Genomic DNA, 16,000 nt, shown 5'->3' with positions numbered 1-16,000 from the left:
GATTTTTTATTTGTTAATCGGTTGATTGAAAGAAGCCAGTGTGAATTCCAAAAATTATAATAATTTGGAAGATTGTCTCATTCCTTTCTTCAGACTAAAGATTAAGAGGCCATGTTGTTTAACATTTTATTAAACCTTTTTTTGTTCAAAACCTGGATTACTTGAACAATTTGAAAGTTGTTTAAATAATTTTATTCTTGGAGGTTGTTAGTTATTAGAGCTAATCTTTGGCAGGACAGTAGTTTTCTGATATTTTCTTAGAATTAGTTTTGTATCGTCTTATTTTTATTATTCAAAGTTGCCCAAGTAAGAAGCAGAATATGATAAAGCACAGATAGCTGAATTCTGTATTTTCTTTTATTATAAAATATACAAAGCTTTGCAGTTTATTATTTATTGAATCATCTGAATTGTGCTTTTGTGTGGAAAAATAGCAAGCTTCCTTTCAATGTTTTCATTATGAAACACATCTAAACAGCCATAATTTTCAATGTGTTGTGTATTGTTACATAAACCTATTTTAGAGGTGTTCAAACACAAAGAAATCGCTAAATGAACAAAGAACTGAAACATGTGGATTGTAGCACCTTTGGTAATATTTGTGCCGTCATGTCATAGCACAGCCCTTTTACATAAGTCATTCAATTCATTCCTTCATCACAGAGTAAAAAAACAAACAGTGTAAATTCTGACACAGAAAGCATCATGAGCATCGCTGACGGCTGCATTTGGCAATTTGGTAGGCAATTTTATTCTACACGTGTACCAACTAGTGAATCATATTACTTTAAACTCCTCTCTTTATCGGTACTGTCCTAGGCCATTTCCTTTGTAAGTGCAATGAAGATTAAACTTTCTCCTTCCATGATTCCAGTTTGGCAAAAAGTTGGCAATTAGACAATAAGCTCCCTGTTGCTATCACCAACAAATAATGAAGTTGAAAAAATTACTCCGCTTTAACCCATCCAGTCGGTCCTGTTATGTGACTTGAGTTTTATTGACTTCAGGGAATAAGTTTAATTATGTGGCATTCTGTATCTCAATATACTGGCTGCTGTGGATATAAAATCAGATTTGCTCTCCATAGCAAGTTAAGCTTAACAAAGCAGTTCCGTAAATGGCGATTTCTGCTCAGATATGATTAAGAAACACTTGGTCCTAACCACTGCTGGTCTTGATTCCAGTCTTTAATTTCGACCATTTAACTCATGTTTAACAGACCAGGGGATCCGTGAACTGTATTCCTTTTCTTGCCTTTAAAATAATCTAAATGACTAATCACTGTCTTAAACGCGAGATCCTCTTTCTTTACGGTCCTTCTGCATCTTCATAAGGTGAAGTCTCAAGATGCCTGCTTCGTACATGTTCCCGGAGCTTCTTGCAAATTCACTTTTGATCTATAGCCAAAATATATATAAAAAAAAGCAATTACACAGGTGTTTGCATGATAGTTTCTTACAAAACACTGCCATAACATAATAATTTCATACTATATTTTAATTTGTAAGATTATTTTCTTCGATTCTAATTATCGTATCATTAGAATGTTGTATTAATATATAATACCTGTTGTGAGTCATGTGACTTTTGACCAGGTGACCAGCAGTGAGTGCAGCCATGAGTGACAGCTCTCCCGCAAGCACGGTAGCACACACCACCTTGGCAAGCTGTCGGGCATTTTCACCCGGGCACTCCTGACTTGCACCCAGCACACCTAACATCTGACAGAAAGACAGAGAGGGAAGAAACTGCATGAGACCGCCTATGACAGTGGGTTTAACAACAGTAAATCCACAATGAAACCCTAACATTATATGTAATTTAATAATCCTGTATCAAGTACCTGTAAACAGGCCTGCTGGGGAGGAAGGTTAGTGCCTCCGCCCACAGTGCCCAGCTCAATGGAGGGCATAGTACAGCTGATGTAAAGATCCTCCCCAGTGGGGCCCGAGGCTTCCATAATAGTGATACAATTAGAGCTGCCCACTGTCTGCGCTGGGTCCTGTCAAGGACAAATCCATTTACTGTAGTTGAATATCTGTACCACCACTATATAATCACATATCATAATCCTTATCAGAATCATACTGTAAACAGTACATCTTTTATTACCTGTCCACAAGCAATATAGATGGCAGCTACAATGTTGGCAGCATGAGCATTATAACCTCCGATGCTTCCAGCCATAGCAGATCCAATCAAGTTCTTGCTGATGTTGACGTCTACCAGAGCCTCAGTCGACGTCTTTAAAATCTGCACACAAACACATTTGCATCAGGCTGTCATTCCAAAAACAAGTGTATATCCTTATTCAGTGTCAACAGGTATTGCAAATGCCAGTATTCAGCTTTTGCAGGGCATTTTGTAGAATATGATGAGTTGTAACTGTACCTCTTTGACAACTTTGGCTGGGATGGTGGTCTCACACACCACTGACTTGCCCCTGCCCTCAATCCAGTTGATGGCGGCAGGTTTTTTGTCAGTACAATAGTTTCCACTAACAGCCAAAATTTGAAGCTCTGGAAATTCCTCCTTCAGCCTGGTAAGAGCCTGTTCTGTGCCCTGGTGACCGAAGAAAAAAAATACATGAGCTCTTCTTAAAAACTCAGTCAAGCAAAGGAAATCAGTCATGGAAGTATAATTTAAAGGGATAGTTCACAAAAAAAAAGAATAAAAATCTGTCATCATTTACACACCTTCAAGTTTCTTTCTTCTACTGAACACAAAAGAGTTGACAGTAGCCATTGATTTCCATAGCATGGAAAACTATTTATGGAAGTCGATGCCTACTGTTGGTTACCAACATTCTTCAAAATATCTTCTTTTGTGCAACATGAGGGTGAGTAAATGATGAGAGAATATTCATTTTGAGTAAACTATCCCTTTAATATACACCGAGACCATGTTTCACAACAAAGCAGTACTTGCGTACTTTTGAGATCATGTTCATCCCCATTGCATCTCCAGTTTTCGACTGGAATCGAATGTACAGATTGCGACTTGCCAGACCAATCAGAAGCTTCTCCAGTCGTGCAAACCTACACACAACACAAATCGATGTTACATAATCATCATTTTAAAAATGACTAAATCAGTTCACTGAAATAATCCTGTACCTGCTGGTCTGGTCAAAGGCCTCCTTGATGCTCTTGAAGCCCTCGGTGCTTTCCAGCCAGGCCTTGACTTCAGCCGCCTGACAGGCAGAAGGCAGACGCACCACCGGCCCTCTGGTCATACCATCTGCAAGAACACGACTACTGGCACCGCCCGCCAACTGGGGGAAATCCATTCACCACAGAGATTAGATTCACGTGATTTACACTTTACACAGCTTTACCAGTTCAGATGTGTGTGAAATGTGTTTGCTTTCAGCGTCCCTTTGAGAGCTTTAAAAGGAAATTGTGCTTACTGCTATTGCTCTGCAGCCTCTATTTGTGCTGGCAACTAGGCAGCCCTCAGTTGTTGCCATGGGAACCTGAAACTGCTTTCCATCCAATAACAGAGGCCCAGCAACCCCGACAGGAACTGGCATGTAACCGATGACATTCTCACAGCATGTTCCCATCACCTGGAATAAAAACACCTGAAAATGAATGCTGAACTTTGAAGGTTGCTAAGTTCTAGGGCGTTACTAAGTTTTTGCTTCATGGGCCAAGTCAGAAGTTTGGTAACAAATTGGTTATGACCTATAAAACTATTTTTTTAATTATTGGTATTGCTTGTATTGGCGTATATATACATACATGTATATTAAGTATGTTTTTAAAAGGTAATAAAATGAATCTTAGTCAGGAAGATCACTATACATTGATCAAAAGTCTCCATCAAGACATTTATAATGTTACAAAAGATTTCTATTTTTCAGCAAATTAGCATATTAGAATGATTTCTGCCGGATCATGTGACACTGAAGACTGGCGTAATGATGCTTAAAATTCAACTTGCTATAACAGGAATAAATAACATTTGAAATGAACAAATGAACTCAATATTAATGTTTCTAATGCATTTCTGATCAAGTAAATGTAGCTTTGGTGATCATATGAGGCTTCTTTCAAAAACATTAAAAAGTTTAGTGGATCTCATCGTTAACAAAATGTAATATGGAAAGGTTTAAATATTAGTGCATCCTTAGTTTGATCAAATCAATAAAGCACCATTAATTAAATGATGTCTGATGTAATGAGCGGATGTCTTACCTTAGAGTAGTCGTAGTCTTTATAAGGCAGACAGGTGAGAGCCGTGGGCTCTGGGAATTTGGGGCTGAGCATTTTTCTGCGGATCATCACCCCCCTCTCAGGGGTCTCCATCATGGCCTCCAATTTGTAAGCTGGGATGTGCTTTGAGTTCACCAACACGATCACCTCTTCATCGCTGAGGTAGTGAGCCCCCATCTGCGGGGTCAGAAGGGTTGACACTTAAATACTCACACACTGTGATTATACTTGGATTTTAGGCAACATAAATCTACTCTTGGAAGTAAACAGTTTCACTGCATGCTTCTGATCTTGGCTAATGTCATAAACTAATTGGCTAAGAGTAAGAGTGTAAAGAGTAAAAGGAAGATCTCATTAGAGAGTACATGGGTCAACTCTGAGGTAAAAAAATAACCACAGGTTTCAGTCCCACGGTGAACCCAGAATTAATCTTTATGCAAGAAAGAGAACAACAGTATCGCTTTTGACAATGCTCTTACATCTGGGTTTTTCAGAATGGAGAGACATTCTTCCACAGGTCTGGGTTCAGCAGACAGACTGATCACAGACTCTGACAAAACAACAATTTCCTGAGTTTCATCTTCTCCCAAAACAAAAGTACTTTTGTGCTCAGGCTCTTTCGGGGCAGGCAGGGGCCGAATCACTAAATCTGAAGGAGATAAACTACAGTTAGATTCAACTATAGGGTGTTGGGTTTGCAGAAAACTAACACAAAAATGTAAAAGTAAGAAGAGAATACCTCTTTCCTCTTTGGTAACAACTGCAGGGGGAGTTGGGGTTTTCTCAGGCTTGCTGGAAACGGGAGCCTCTTTCCTACAGCACTGATCCGGAGACCGTTTCTGAGAGAGCATGGAGCTCGGAGTGGGGACTTTCAGGGACAGGGTGGACTCCATTTCCACCTGCTCGAAGAAAATGTACTTCACAGCCAGGAACAGGGCGAGACCCAGTGTGATCACCTGCTCAATGTCCATGCTGATCATCCTAAATGCACAGAATAAAATAAGAATCATATCATATTCTTGTTATTGTTTCTATTATTAACAATGCACAATCTATCAGTACCACAGTTCTTATCAGCCTGCTTTTTTATTGTATCTATTGATTTTGGAAAATTCATTGTGCATGCTCATTTCTCCTATATTTACATTTAGATTATCTTTGCTGTTATTTAACACTAACTAAACTGATCTAAACTAATACTAAATCTTTCGAAAAAGTAACAATTAAATAACACCGTTACATGCAATCTTTAGCAAACCTCAAAATATTTTGTTTATGTCAAAGGTTTATACTGTAGTGTACATTATAATGCTGTGTATCTATAGTCAAACTGAAACATAGAACTGTGTATTTTGAACTACTGATACATAGAATTTTAAGATGGCCAAAATATTTGTATTAATAAAATGAATAAAATCTCTGAAGTGTGCCTACCTGGATAGGTAAAAGTGCCAAAGGGGCATGTCTGGCTCAATTCTCTTGGGCATATTGTCATTGAGACTCACTCCAACTTGAGCGAAATCAAGAGTTCCATTAGTTGATGTAGGATCTGCAATCCAGCGGCTGTGAGCGTGAACCATAACCAGGCCAAGAGACTGCAAATAGTACACATGATGCAGACCATTAGAAACAAAACGTTTAATATCATAAATCCCAGTATCAAAAGACTAGTGTTTTTGGTTCACTGCGTACCATAATCATTTTGACTCTTTGTGTGACAGGATTAGGCTTGTTGTCCTCTTCCTCCTCCAGAGCTCTAGCAAAGTGACTCAGCTGCCAGATGGGTCTTCCCTCCCTGCTCTCTCTAGACAACTATGGAAAATAGACACATGTTAGAATATGTTCTAGTCTTCCTCTATGTGTACTGCACTCAAATATGCTTACACACCTCCAGCACAAGAGAGACACAGGCCGGGAAGAAGGTCATGAACACAAAGTAGTTAGCCATGACAGACATGCAACCGAAGCAGCACATGATCTCAAGCTGTCGCACACCTGCAGGAAAACAATATATAAAGGACAAAATAAAGTTCACTGCTGCCGAGTTGAATTAGTCTGTCCAGCTGTGTTGATTTTCTGTCTAATGTGGACGGGTGAAGTTTACCTGACATTGTCCCCACACCGATCACCAGGCACTCCACAAGGGCATCAAGAGTAAAGGTGGGTCCTAAAACAGCCATTCCTTTGGCAATATTCTCTCTCACCTCATCCTAAAGGACAGCCAAAAATGGCATTTATGAAAAACTTAATGATCAGTCATATTTATTTAAACCTAATTTTAATGTAAGCGAAAAGGTGAAGTACCTGTGAGTTTGAACTCAACGCAAATTTGGCCAGAGCACATGCTTTGGAGAGGTCAATCAACAGCAGAAAGAATGGCAAGGCCTCACTGGGGAAAATTATACAATTATAACATTATGTATTTACAAATTATTTTCCAAACACAAATCAACACTTCAAAGATTTCTAGTGTGGGTGATACAAGACACAAATGTCCATACTTGAGGCCTGTCAGCTCCTTGTCCAGGAAGTGAATCACAACTGTGCTGAACACAAAACTGGAGAATATTGTGAAAAGTCCTGCGATGCCTGAAATAGAAATGTCAATATAAACATTAACGCTTGTAATTCATGTGACCTCACAAACTCCTTTTTTTAAAACAAGTTTAAAGACTACAACTCACCCAATATGTATTTAGATCCTAACTGTCGAAGATTTTGGAACTGAAAGTAAATATAGACGATCGCTATGCATCTTGTGATTGTCAGGATAATGATATCACTGCTTAAGATTAGCTGAAGACAAAACAGAGTGGAAAAAAACAATGGGAATATTTAACGACACAATATCATTAGATAAATCTTCACTTTAACTGCAACCATGATCATTACATTTATGAAAGCAACTCAAGATTTATTTTCACAGTAACACACTGTACCTCCTCCAATTTGGGGCAATCAAAGTTCCAGCCACAAATCTGGTAATTTCCAGTGAACATATTCATGGACATCATGCAGATGGTGAGAGTTACAGTAGCCACAATGACTTCCCAAGGATGGGAGGCCACAAAGAGGCCGTGGATTCGGAAAAGTCTGGTCAGCATTTTGAAGGTGTGTTACAGTCAGTTACTGTAGATGACAAAAAAGCAAATGTGAGAAATCAAATGAAAGGAAAACTTGTTAAACTGGATTAAATGGCAGATTTATGAATTATGAACGTTATTCTGTCACCTCATTTCTGTCATTTATTGTCTACGCTGCAGTTTTTATTTACAAAAATTACTATATCTATATATATATATGTATATCTATATACATAGATATATACATATATATATATATATATATATATATATATATATATATATATATATATATATATATATATATATATATATATAAACACTTAAAGTGCTCCAAGGGTATAACTAATATTTTAGTTAAATAAAAGTTGTTTTTGAGTTGTTTATAAGGATGTTCTGTATTACTGAATTTCTCTATACTACAGTAGCATCAGATGGCTTGACATAAATTCAATGCACAAAATACATATCTGATGTGATAGATGACAGACAGTGCCATCAGTTTCTGAATTTATAGACCAAATGAACAGATTATAATAACTGATCATAATAATTCATTGGAAATTATATTAAAATAGAAATAGATACAAATATTTAATAATGCCAAAATGAACTGGGGAAAAAAAATAGACATTAGAAACTTGGATCATGTACAACACTAAGTAGGCATGTCTAAAATAAAAGCTTTGGTTGTAATTTAGATCTGATGCGGGTACTTACCAATAAGCGTCAATGAGGGTTAAAGAATTAATACACCAACAGCAAATCACTGTAAAATCCTCCACATATGCGGCTGATTAAATAAAAGCCTATAGATATGTTCACTGTTATAAATTAACATTTAGCGGCGATTTTCGTGATTAGAGTGGCCGAAATAAATAATTATAGACATATAGATATTAATCCATATCCCGATGATTGAGGACTCCTGTCGCCAAAACCGGCATCCTCCTCTAAGCTTATGAAGCGATGGCATGGCTCTGCGTCAGTAGAGCGGAGAGCCAATGAAATTCTCGAACCACACCGATGCGCAACAAAGCCACACCCACTTTCCTGTGAATGGTGTTGAGGGCGTGTGCTGACCGAGACGCGTGATCTGACCATCATTTGAATTTGTATGAGTTGTGTGAACCTTGGCCAATGGCCCTTGTAACGTTAACTGTAATAGATACAGGAAAAAGAAATGTTAATTTTAAATGTTAATGTTGAAAAATGATAATGTTTAATGTTAACCTTTTTTTTTTACAATAACAAACAACCCAAGTTTTTTTCTGTTTTAATGAAACATTCCAAAATGTATAACCTAAAATAGTAAAATAAATATATCTATAATAAAATAAAATTAAAAAGACAGTAATAGCACATAGTACCTTGGTCTGCAAATATCTCTTCTCGTTTACTTTGTATACAGCAGCTTTTCAGATTTCTGTATTCTTTGAACTGATTTAATGTTATATAAAGATGATCACCAAGTGTGTGTGTGTGTGTGTGTGTGTGTGTGTGTGTGTGTGTGTGTGTGTGTATCTACTGGACTTTAGAAATGCGTGCCACCGACATGATAAATACTAACCAGAACAAAGTTTGCCTGAATTTTTACTCTTCTTCATACAAAAGCAAATACCTTATGTAACGTTAGTTGGTGTTTTTATAGACGCCATAATGTTTGATAACACGAGAATAAAGCAAAGTATCGTATGTAAACCTTTTCCCCAAATATAATTCATTTTATAATTTAAAGTTATTTTTAATTCGGAAAATTTGTGCATCTTTAAAAGTAAACATAAAGTTTATGAATAAAGGAATTGCTAAGTTATTATGGACTCTGATCTCTTTATGTATATTATTTTAAGACAACCAATGATAATAATAATAATAGAAACATGAAAAAACGCCTCTCTATCATATCTTGATTTGACCAATCACATTAGCGCTTTTAACCCAATTAATTTGCCGCCGAAAATACAACATACCTTCATAACTATAGCATACGTTGCTAAATAATCCCAATGTAACGAGACGTTGCGCTTATATTTAGTGACGAGTGTCACTAATATAATATTAATGCAATCAAATATGGATTTAGAGCAGGAGGAAACCCTCGCGACCGAACACAGTGTTGATGGTGAAGGAGACAACAGCTTTTACCTCAACAGGTCAACTGGAGTTAATTAATGCGTTTCTACGTTATATTCTGCACGTTATATTCTAAATGGAGCGAAGATGTCAGGTTTGCAATGATAACTACTGGTTGATGTATTACTGTAGGTTTACGTTGACAAAACATCACTTCTCATCCGCCACTGTCTCCTCTCTTCGTGTGCTGAGTGAAGGTATGATCATGTAACGTTAACTTATAGTAATTATACTAAGCTTGTTCGCGGTCATTTCTTCGGTAACGTTACCATTTTCGATTTTGGTAACGTTACACTAAACTTATTTTTCTTTTTTCTTTTTTAACTAAATTTGTACATTTTCTGAGAAAACTTTTTTAATGGCGTAATTGAATTTGCGAAATTTGTATCTATGATGCTAGGGTGTTGTTGTTTACTACAGTGACGTTAGTCGTTGATTAATCAAGTGACTCGAATCTTTAGAATCGGTCTTTAGTAAGCACCGCTAATTCTACTAACATTCACTGTACAGTTCCAGCAGCAGCTGAAGTAAGTTAGTCTCTTTGTTTGACAGATATTTCCCCTCAGATGCATTGTCAAACTGGACAGAGCAGAAAGACATCCGCAGCAAAACAGGTAAAGTTACCTTAGATTTCATTAGACGGGTCCTAATCAAATCTACACGACAGCAATTCTACATGTATTGTGTGTTGACATCTCTATTTTTTTATTAAAAAGCAAACCCACAGCACTTTGGTGACTTCAACAAATCCTGCAAGGTTTGTAAACCTTTTTTTGAATTTAAAAAAATATGCATTCCACTGTAAAATTCACAGAGTAATAATTTGCTTTGCTCGGTCTTTACCAGAGTTAAAGCTCCAGTTAACGAAGAAGAAAGTTCTTCAGAAAGGGAATCCAGAGAAGGTAACCCAGTTGATGCACCTAGTCTGGAAAAGTTAATCTTCTAAATTTAAACAAGTTCAATAAGATCTTCAACTAGATAAATAGCTCTTCAAAACGTTTGCAATGTGAGCTACATACACCTGGTCCACAGTTTGGAGATTCAATAAGTTAATGGCTAATACCTATGTAACTTCTGCCCCCCAGTGTTGAGACCCATTCCCATACATGGCACCATCTCATTAGATGCTTCTCACCAGCAGTCTGGGCCTACTTTGAGACGCTCAGTGAGAATTAATGGCAAAACAGCTGGAACAAAAGTTGATCCATCCACAATGAAGAGAACTCAACTTCTGAATACTCAACACAGGTCAATACGAAGTACACATATTAGTAACTTTCAGATTATCGATTGCTAAAACATACAGTAGGGTCTAAAACCATACTGTGAATATTTGAGATTCAAAGATGCTCTTTGGAACTTATTTCAAAATATTATCTAATCCCAATTTTTCATTCTAACTGTTAAACTGATCATATAATTTTTAAAAAAAAGTTGATTCATTTAGAAAACTGCTAAATTGAAACATTTTCCTAGCATCATCTCTAAGACTTTTGGACCCCACTGTATGTTACTCATTTAATTCAGCTGATTATTAAAAATATTTACTGAAATATAAATGTTTATTTGCTGTTTATGCACAGGTCCCTGCCTTCCACAAGGGAGGAGAGCCTAGACACTAAAGAGTACAATAAGGCATTCAATACACCTTTGACTCCACATGATAAACCAACATTACTCGCTAATCCTTACATTAGTTCAGGCAAGTGCTCATACCTGACCGCACAAATTAAGATCAGTGCGGTGTATACAGGTAACATTACAGCATGTATTCTTGTTGATGTTGTTCAGAATGATGAATTTGTGGATAACTCTGTTTGTTAGGTTTCAGTGGCAAGTCAGGGAAATTTGTATCACTCAAGTCCATCCACAGACGGAATCATTTTGGAGAGACAAAGCTGCATTTAGCCGTGATGAAGGGAGACATTCAAGACATCAAAGACTTGATCACGGCGGGTGCTTCCGTTAACACACCAGATTATGCAGGTGTGACATGTTGGAGGATATAAAACATAAACTTGTTCATTACCACTATTGTTTTTCATTAGGAGTCAGACACTGCATATTTCACTCTTTTATACAAATCATCCCACAGACCTCATTTGGTCCCTGGGTTATAGACCAATGCAATGGTTGAAATTAGCACACAAGTCCATCTGATGGCAGCATTGACCGACTTTTCTCAACCTGAAGGTCTATTCATTTTCAGGTTGGACTCCACTGCATGAGGCAGTGCAGAGAAACAAGTATGATGTGACAGAAATTTTACTCAAGGCTGGAGCCGAAGTCAACTGTAGAGGACTTAATGGAATTACACCTTTACATGATGCCATATATTGTCAGTATTACAAGGTGTGTAAATTGCACACAATGGTACTCAGATGTACCTCAAATTAACACTATTATTAAAAATGTGCATATAAAATACACAGCCTGTGATAGTTATTATGTTGAATTCTTATGCTTACAGATTGTAGAACTACTTCTGAAGCATGGTGCTGATCCATTATCAAAGTGTGACAGAGGAAAGACTCCTATGGACATGACTGCAGACAGAGCTATGTACATACTGGTGGAGAAATATTTGCAGAAGTCTAAAAGTGATCCAGGTCTAAAGCTCTCGACATACACAAAACTGGTTTAATACACGGGCTGGACGAAATAGTGTCAACACCTGGAAAATTAGGTTTGAGCACTCTTTGCTTTTAATACAGCCTCCAACCTTAGTCTACAGTTGAATGTTGTCTATCACAACATCTGAAAATTGCTTCAAAGATGTTGGAATCTTCTAATTTTCTCACCAAAACTGTTCAGAGTGGTTTGATAATATTCAAGTCAGGTGATTGAGCTGGCCAGGACAGATAATGAAGTGCATCTTGGTGCTCCAGCGGTTCAGATTTTATGATCATAACACCTTTATCTTTAACAACACATAACATCTTTTTTTGCGTTTTAGCAGTGTTGTCTTGGATTATAACTTTAGTAACTACAGCTCTTTCATGGATGTAGGCTTTGTGAAGTTCTCTGGAAATAGGATCTTTAATTTGAATAATGAGGTTTGCAGAATAACTGACTTTCCGTTTTTGGCCGCTGTTCTTCTTCGCTAATGAAGTCTTTTCTTGCTTTGTGTATGCCGTCATAATCATAAAGAATGTTGTTCTTAAAAAACAATTGGGCTGTTGAGTTAACAGATGCGCCTTTCTCCTTTTTAGAAGTCTGACAAGTCAGCCATTACCTGGAGCGGCTGTACTACTAACCACTGCTGAACACAACTTAAACAACACTGATATGCAAATTAGAGAATATAGACAATGGAATAAATAAAAGATCATTCGTTTTTTAGCCTATATGAATTATGTTATTCCTATAATACTGGGTGTTCACATGATTTTGTCCAGACCATGTATATTTATGTGTTGCATATGTATATATAATTTCTTCTGTCATGAATTGTAAAAAATATTATTATTATTATTATTTTTGCTGTATTTGGAAATAGCTGGGAATCCACCCAGCATCACTGATTCTGCAGCTAATCCAAGTTTGAGCCAAAGAAACAACCAGAACTCCATCAAAGTAAGTCAAAGATGTATCATTGGATAAAAAATCGTCTGTCACTGACTGGCATCATTACATGATCTGATTACTGATCAGTTACTTTCGTTTCATTTCACTTTGAGGACACAAGAGCTCCTCTTCAGAAATCAACCGGAACTGCTAAAAAAAGTGAGCGTGAAAGCAGCCTGCAGTCTGGTGAAGCTGAACTCATTCCTGGTCCAAGCGGAGGACAACCAAGCTGTGATCCATCCATGAGGTTTCCGGCCTCTTTCAAAGGTTCTCTACATTACTGAAGGCTTAGGAACTAGATATGGCTCATGCAGTATTTAATATCAGTAAACTTGCTTATCTAGTTACAGTGATAACAACATTTACCCAACGATGTGGTATTGATCAAAGATGTGGTCAGGTAAAGATAGCCAGCCTAAATTAGAACAAAGGGTAGCTTTTAAGATATATAAAGATATATATATATATATTATATGTATTATATATATATATTAAGATTCATTCTCATGTAGTAAGGCTAATTATTTTGACAAATTTTGTGTTTGCAGTATCACCTCACAATAATGTAAAATAAATTATTATTTTGATTGTGTGCTAAATCCACAATAATAGATTTTAAAAAAATTGGTTTATGTGACAATATCCACCTCAGCATTTAATGTTTTAAAATGACACTTTAGCAAGCAAACCAGTTTTCAAATTTGTACTAAAGCTATTTACTTTAGGGATAGTTCCTCCGAAAAGGAAAAACAGTCCAAGATTTACTCAACCTCAGCACATCCTAGGCGTGTCCGACAATCCTCTTTCAGACAAACACATATGGAGTTATATTAAACATTGTCCTGTCTGTTCCAGTCTGTATAATTGTAGTGAATGGTGCCCATCTTTCTGATCTTTCTGTTAATAAAGGCCTTCTGAAGTGAAACAATGCATTAGTTCAAGGAAAATATAGTTTCTTAAAACGTATTTTTACGATGGATGGATATTTTTCTTTGTGATTCAGAAACATGGGCACCATTCACTGCAATTATTCAGACTGAAACAGACAGTGTGAATGTGTTCGTCTGAAAGAGAAATGTCAGACATGTTTAGGATGCCTTGAGGGTGAGTAAATCTTTGGCTAACTTTAATTTTTGCATGAACTATCCCTTTAAGCTGCCACAGCTTCATCTACTAGAATTAGTCTGTTACGTGCTTGGTGCATAAGACAAAATAGAATAAAATAAAACAAATAACTGCCCATTCATTTTGAAGCATGCTGCACATGCAAACTATATTACACTGTTACTAACAGTAATTGCACAAAAAGCCACATTGTCTTTTTAATTTAAAAGTGAAATTTATTGTTTGGCATTTTCACATTGTATTAGATAGCACATCTAATTTGAGGCTCAGTGTGAAATGGGGTGTTGTGTGTCCTCATTTCTCAGTGGAACCATCACCTCAAACTAGCATCAATCTACTGTGGCCTCCCTTGAAGTTGTGTAGCCAGGGTCCCTCACTGGTTGAAGATCAGGAGAGCGAGGGATCAGACACCTCATGCTGCCTAGACAGTGATGGTACAGTGGATTATATTGAAGATTATTCATCATCACCAGAACATTGGACTCTATGTGCCACTCAAGATTTCTCTGGCTCCTAGAGCAGTAAGGATGTTTCAGAAGATTGTCAAATATCTGATAAGTTCTTTCGTTGACGTTTGACACTTAAAAATTGGGTTATTTTCTGTAAGTTAGTTCACTTATGTTCTTTTACATCATTTGTGCTGCATACTTATATGATTCTAATACAAAATACATTATAAAATGTATAGTCCGGTAAAAAATGTTGGGATTTTACAGATGTATGTTCTACCACAATTTAGAAATTGTTTTACGTTAATTCCATTTGTTTTGTTTTGTTATGTGATGCAAGTGTTATACAAATGCATAATAGCAGATCTACTCATTTCCCTTGATAGGAAATTACTGTATGACACAATGTGGAGTTCCCAGAATAAAGAAATTAGGTTTAAACAGTTGTCCGTTGAAAATGACTGTCCTTGTAGTAAACTAAAAGCACTTATTTTTTATTCTCTCTTTATTTGTTTCGATCATTACTTCTAGGGGAGGCAGGTGAAACTGATGAATGATGGCAGCTCAGTAGCTGAGGAGTCTAGCTCACATATTTTCTATGACCATAGTTTTCAGTGCTGACATTCATGATGTGCTGGGATTGAATATAACTTTTTCATTCACCAGCCACTATAAGTTACCAGCCTGTCACGGTTTACGCTGCCTGAAGGAATACGGAGCCGAGGATAGATGAAATAAGGCTTTTAATATATACCATTCATGGAGCACAGCGATAGACACACGTAAGTGAGTGAGTTAGTCACAAGTGAGGAGACCCGACAAAACAGAACTGAAAGGACAAGGCTTATGTACAAAAGGATAATTGGGGAAACACAGGTGGATGGCATGACTAAATTAACAGGGACATGGAACACATGAGGAATAGAATAGACACCTGTGAACTAATCAAACCAAACACGGAAGACAGAAACTGGGTCACGGGCAAAAGCACACTAAATGGGTCCAGGTGTGACAGTACTCCCCCCTCCCGGTAGGTGCGTCCTCGCACCGTAGAAACAACAGAGGGAGGCGTGGGTGGGAACTTGGGAGGAGGTTCCGGTGGAGGACGGACTCCCAGTAGGGGGCCAGCAGACAGGGACCACGGAGGAAGGAGCCAGGGAGGAGACGACGGAGGGAGGAGCCAGGGAGGAGACAGGAGCAGGAGGAGCCAGATGGTCCACCAGAGACCAGCCAGAACAGAGATCCAAGGTGGAGTCGACGGCGGGAGGAGCCATGGTGAAGGAAGGGTCGACGACACCAGGGGGCCGACAGGCGGAGACTGCACCGGTGGGTGAGGAGCCCAAGATGGAGCAGCACAGCCGCAGAGCCAGGGGGACGTCGAGGATCCGCAGGGCCTAGGTGAAGCAGAAGGCTCAGGCGACCAAGG

General features: G+C 37.7%; 2 protein-coding genes across 2 annotated transcripts; one reads left to right on the top strand and one right to left on the bottom strand.

Annotated features, from left to right (window-relative positions):
- Positions 1-339: 339 nt before the first annotated feature.
- LOC127998847 (3-hydroxy-3-methylglutaryl-coenzyme A reductase-like) lies at positions 340-8,260 on the bottom strand. The gene is made up of 20 exons (XM_052592140.1): positions 8,021-8,260; positions 7,157-7,346; positions 6,902-7,013; positions 6,719-6,806; positions 6,522-6,606; positions 6,322-6,427; positions 6,106-6,212; positions 5,910-6,029; positions 5,652-5,812; positions 4,957-5,198; positions 4,697-4,866; positions 4,200-4,394; positions 3,410-3,568; positions 3,117-3,274; positions 2,933-3,038; positions 2,392-2,562; positions 2,113-2,253; positions 1,844-2,002; positions 1,567-1,721; positions 340-1,397 (listed from the first exon to the last, which is right to left on the bottom strand). The coding sequence occupies exons 2-20, from the start codon at positions 7,319-7,321 to the stop codon at positions 1,343-1,345; spliced, it is 2,655 nt and encodes an 884-aa protein (XP_052448100.1). The 5' UTR covers positions 7,322-7,346; positions 8,021-8,260; the 3' UTR covers positions 340-1,342.
- A 3,004-nt stretch (positions 8,261-11,264) lies between these two features.
- Positions 11,265-14,987, top strand: LOC127987884 (poly [ADP-ribose] polymerase tankyrase). The gene is made up of 6 exons (XM_052590292.1): positions 11,265-11,419; positions 11,643-11,785; positions 11,904-12,042; positions 12,933-13,009; positions 13,114-13,231; positions 14,431-14,987. The coding sequence occupies exons 1-6, from the start codon at positions 11,347-11,349 to the stop codon at positions 14,640-14,642; spliced, it is 762 nt and encodes a 253-aa protein (XP_052446252.1). The 5' UTR covers positions 11,265-11,346; the 3' UTR covers positions 14,643-14,987.
- Positions 14,988-16,000: the final 1,013 nt, after the last annotated feature.

The sequence above is a fragment of the Carassius gibelio genome, chromosome A5 (assembly GCF_023724105.1).
Source record: "Carassius gibelio isolate Cgi1373 ecotype wild population from Czech Republic chromosome A5, carGib1.2-hapl.c, whole genome shotgun sequence".
NCBI classification, from domain to species: Eukaryota; Metazoa; Chordata; class Actinopteri; order Cypriniformes; family Cyprinidae; genus Carassius; species Carassius gibelio.
The sequence above is the reverse complement of the archived record's forward strand: the minus strand, read 5'-3'. Positions and strand labels throughout refer to the sequence as shown.

Excerpts from the sequence above, each read along its gene's own strand:
- LOC127998847 (XM_052592140.1), bottom strand. The coding sequence starts at position 7,321 with ATGCTGACCAGACTTTTCCGAATCCACGGCCTCTTTGTGGCCTCCCAT. Across the intron at positions 7,014-7,156 it reads ATTGCCCCAAATTGGAGGAG|CTAATCTTAAGCAGTGATAT; the intron begins GTACAGTGTGTT and ends TTTTGTCTTCAG. Across the intron at positions 2,563-2,932 it reads GGATGAACATGATCTCAAAA|GGCACAGAACAGGCTCTTAC; the intron begins GTACGCAAGTAC and ends TTCGGTCACCAG.
- LOC127987884 (XM_052590292.1), top strand. The coding sequence starts at position 11,347 with ATGAAGGGAGACATTCAAGACATCAAAGACTTGATCACGGCGGGTGCT. Across the intron at positions 11,420-11,642 it reads TAACACACCAGATTATGCAG|GTTGGACTCCACTGCATGAG; the intron begins GTGTGACATGTT and ends ATTCATTTTCAG. Across the intron at positions 13,010-13,113 it reads ACAACCAGAACTCCATCAAA|GACACAAGAGCTCCTCTTCA; the intron begins GTAAGTCAAAGA and ends TTTCACTTTGAG.